The sequence below is a fragment of the Hippopotamus amphibius genome, chromosome 9, assembly GCF_030028045.1.
Source record: "Hippopotamus amphibius kiboko isolate mHipAmp2 chromosome 9, mHipAmp2.hap2, whole genome shotgun sequence".
Classification (NCBI taxonomy): domain Eukaryota; kingdom Metazoa; phylum Chordata; class Mammalia; order Artiodactyla; family Hippopotamidae; genus Hippopotamus; species Hippopotamus amphibius.
In genome coordinates this window covers 22,486,335-22,490,676 of record NC_080194.1, presented here as the reverse complement: position 1 = coordinate 22,490,676, position 4,342 = coordinate 22,486,335, and the positions used below count along the sequence as shown (strand labels likewise).

At 42.4% G+C, this 4,342-nt stretch overlaps 1 protein-coding gene across 1 annotated transcript; it reads right to left on the bottom strand.

Annotated features, from left to right (window-relative positions):
* Nucleotides 1-471: 471 nt before the first annotated feature.
* Nucleotides 472-2,212, bottom strand: FANCF (FA complementation group F). Its single transcript, XM_057749931.1, has one exon. The coding sequence runs from the start codon at nt 2,150-2,152 to the stop codon at nt 1,070-1,072; it is 1,083 nt and encodes a 360-aa protein (XP_057605914.1). The 5' UTR covers nt 2,153-2,212; the 3' UTR covers nt 472-1,069.
* Between the last annotated feature and the right edge of the window lie 2,130 nt (nt 2,213-4,342).

Sequence of the window (4,342 nt, the reverse complement as noted above, 5' to 3'; positions counted from 1 at the left end):
TCCTGAAGAATCTTGCAACTAATTTGGATAAAGGAAAAAACACCTTGATGAACAGAAAGTTATATTTCCACTAATAAAAATGAATAAATCATTCTTAAGTTTGGTGATTGGGAATCATACCGCTAGTTGTGGAGCATCTGGGTAAACTCACAAAATTAGGTTCCTACACACACTAAAAATACTCTAAAATGTCCCCATAGGGCAGCCACCAAGGGAAAAGTGGGAAAATTTAACTATTTTAGTCTCAACACTTCATTTAACATGAGTAAAACCAAGGCTGTGGTTTATTAACCTAGCCAGTGGCAGAAGCAGCACTAATTCAGAAGTTTGTTTTGATTCTTTTACCATCAAATGCTGTTAATCTACAAAGGCATACATTTGTATTTACTATGCTTTAAAAAATTTTTCTTGTCTTTAAGTCAATGCTTTGAAGTACTGTTTAGTCTTTCAATTTGCAGAAATGAAACAAACTTTCTGAGTAACAATTTTAATACATGTTGAGGCTGTTTAATTGGTTAGAAATGTGAGGTTAACAAGGTCAAAGTCCAGGGTTTAAAGTCCAACCAGGCCAGTTGGCTTTCCAAACCATTTCTGACAACAGATGCTATTGGTTAAAAAAATCTCTTCATTTCTGGAGATAAAAAAAAAACAAGAAAAACCTACAAAAGTAATGCATTAACAATATTCAAAAGGTGTCTTGTCACTTTAAAGCTGCTTTTTCTTTGACAAGAACAAATCTTTTCAGCATTATTAGAAATGTGCCTTCTAAAATGCGAACTATGGTTAATTTTATGGCTTTAGGTAGGATACTTCCACTGTTACCTCCTCTATCCAGAAAATCCATGGCAATACAAGCCAGTTACTATACATATTTGTAACTAAGTTACAATCACACCTATTATATATTAGGACTTAAAATAATATTTTGGACACATGAAAGTACAGGAGATTTGGTGAGAAGACTGGAATTTTAATTTTGTAAACCATATATTCAAGTAATCAATAACAGAATGTTGCCCATAGAGAATTGGGGCCTGGGCTGAGAACTTGTCTCTGCCCAAATGCAGTATCATGCACTACTCCCAAGAGCTAACAACAGGTCTGTCCAGATGCTAAGACCAGGGACTTCGAAGTCTCCATCTTGAGCCTTACAGGAAGTCAGGGCAGTTAGAATTTCATCTTTCAGAGGTGGAGGGGCCCGACAGAGGCTTTGAAACCGGCTGAACAACTCCTCCCAGGGCACAGCCTGGGACTCAGTTCCAATCCAAAGGCCTTTCTGAAGGTCGTAGTGCAGTTGTCGACCCCAGTCTGTTAGCAGAGCCAGATAGACCCGGGAGAGCTCTGGATGACGCCCCGCCACCAAAGTTAAAAGCCCGGCTGGGAGGCTGCGGCAAAAGGCAACCATGACATCCGATCTCCCCAGAAGCCAACGAAGCAGCTCTTCACCCCTCTTACTCGGTGTTTCGCGGCCGCCCCGTTCCAATTCCTTTTCTTGGAGCCGGGGAGACGACGGCGGCGGCAGCAACAGCGCGGCCGCTACCACCTCCAGGAAGTTGTTCTGGGACAAGCGCCCCCACAGGCTACTCAGAAGCCTGCCGGGGCCCTCGGCCTCGGCCTCCCCCACCTCCTGCAGACGCCTCAGCAGCAGCTCCGCCTGGGTCTTCCTCAGTGGGTCCTCCTGAACGTCCGAGTTCTCTCTACAGGCGTTGAAGTGCAGCAGGTGGATAGCGGCCCGCCGGCGGGAGAGGCGGGCCAGGCTGCCTTGGAGCATCTCCCCCTCGGCGTCCCGGACGCCAGGGCCGGGAAAGAGCTGCTGCAGCAGGTAGTGAAAGGAGGCATCCCCCAGGGCCGGGTTCGCCAGCAGTCGCAGAGACAGCAGCTGGTCGCAGTGCCCCAAGGCCTGGAAGTCCGCCAGCGCCGGGGCTGGAGAGGACCCAGCGTTGCCCTCCTGCTTCCACTGGTTTTGCAGTCGCCGCTCCAGAGCCTTGCGAATGAGGGCATGGCGGCCAAAGCGCCTGTGGATGTGGCGCAGGTAGGCAGCCCACTGTAAGGCCCTGCGCACGGTCGCGGGCTCCCAGGTGCGGACGTGAGTCGTGCGGGAGGCAGCCAGAACCTCAGAGAAACGGTCTAGGTGCTGCAGGAGCGACTCCATGGGGCGCGGTAGAGCCTTACTTCCGCCTTCACCCTGGAGACGGCGACTCTCTGCTTGCTGATTGGCGCGCCGATAAAAATGATACGCCTCTCTGCAATGCTATTGGGTAAAATCCATGTCAATCTGACAACGGCTTTAATCCGGGTACCTGCACTCCGGGACATTTAAGCCCAAGCAGAGACCTCTCGGTTTTACTTTCGCCATAGGTATAGAGGAGGCTCTTAAGCGAGAGAGAGTAATTGAAGGATCGGACAGTTCCCGGAGCTACGTGCGAGATGCTGGTAGTTACGGAGGTCTCCGTGCTTCCTTTCGCTTTAGAAATAATGTGGTAGAAATTTCCTGAGTTTTGTCTGAGTGAATCTGTGTTAAGGCTTATCATAATTGGGGAAAGTCAGTTGCATATAAGAAAATGTTATTAAATGAAATTTTTAGTTCAATTCAGTTTAGTAGAAAGGTATTTCCCTCCAGTTAGTTAATACCAGACGCTATGCCAAAGTCTGGGCCTTGAGCTTGTCCTTTCATTGTTAGAACTTGAATCCCAGGTTAAGTGAAACTTAAAGATTAATACTTGATTAAAATATTAAGGGAACTTGAAATTTTATTTCTAAGTTGCACTATTTTTTTGTTTGTTTTTTGTTTTGTTTTGTTTTTGTAATTTCCAGGGCAGAATAGCTTGACTCTTATTTCACACAAACAACTAATTGAACTAAGTGGCATTTAACAGCATATAACAAAAACAAACGCTTGTCTACAGGTTGTGGGAAGGGGGAGGGGGGAGAAGGACCCATTTCTGGAATGTCATCTGGATTATTCACTCATCTATGTGTTCTACAAATATTTATCTGCCAAGTTTAGGGGTTTTGTCCCAAAACCCACAACAATTTCTAATTACTGAAGTTGATGACATAATAAGTCATTTGAGCTGAATTTGTTTTCAGTCGTAAGACACCAAGTAAAATTATTCTAATAAGTAGTCAGAACTGATATTTTGTTTCCTTTTGCTTTAACAAACAGGAGAAAAGATACAAATTTAACAGAGGGAGAGTGATTTTTCATTTATTACATTTTTTAAAAAAATGAATAAATAAAGCAGTGGTGCCTATGCTGTTAATTCAGTTTTAGTATTTGATATTTATCAGTTAACCTAAACTCCTAGTTGGTCTGAAGTGGTCACTTGATTTTATCTTTGTCTTGGCTACTAGGAACTTTGAGGCAAAGGTGCAGTCTTCTTTTAGCAAATGCACAGGCTTCACTAGTTCATTTATTTATTCTTATATTGAGCACTTATGTCATGTAGCATAAGATACCAGGGATTTAGTGGTAAATGAATAAGTGTTGTCCTTGTCTTGGTGAAGGAGTTCATTTCCTAGAATTTAAGAGCGAAATTAAACAAATAACCTCCAATGTGATAGGAGGAAAGCCCAAAGATGAGTGTTGAAGAAAGTTTTCAGTGTCAAGGGAACAGTTAATTTGCAGGTACCTGAGTTGAGAGAGCCCAGTCCTTTCAAGGAGGTGAAAAAAGTCCAAAAAAACTGCCTTCAGTTAGGGATGGGAGTGAGACCTTATGCCAAGAACTGTGCAGATTAGCTTCAGATCTTTCCACTTATTTAAAATTCTATCTAAAATCCCTGCTTGGGCATTATTATATGTAAATCTATACATATTTCACATTTGCTTATTTTCATTAAATGAACACAACGTCTGTGAAATTTTCCCCTTTCGAAGAAAGAAAAGCCTAGGGTTTGCAGCTTCTCAGTGTTCCATTTAATCAACAAAATTCAATGATTATTTATTAAATCTACTACATGTAGATTGAAAGATGATTATAACAAGGTCCTTCACTTCAAGAAATCTACATTCTTGAGGCAGGTGGAAGGAGCACAAAAACACTGAACTATAATGTAAATCAGATTTTGTGTGTTTAAAAAATTCTAAGAATGATGCTATGAGAGACCAGATAAAAATTGACAGGAGAGTTTAAGGAAGGCTTTACAAAGGACTGATACTTTGTTTAGGCCTTAAACTGTTTGAACAGTCATGGAATATAGGAAAATGCAAGTAAGAAAAATAACATGAAGATGTTAACCTATATAGTGTGTGCTATAAATATCAGTACCAACCTCCCGTGTCTTCATTATGATTCCTAAATTTCTGGGATATGGTAAATTAGGACAGAGATTGAAAGGCCAA

What these genes read in the sequence shown, in the direction of transcription:
- FANCF (XM_057749931.1), bottom strand. Translation starts at nt 2,152, where the DNA reads ATGGAGTCGCTCCTGCAGCACCTAGACCGTTTCTCTGAGGTTCTGGCT.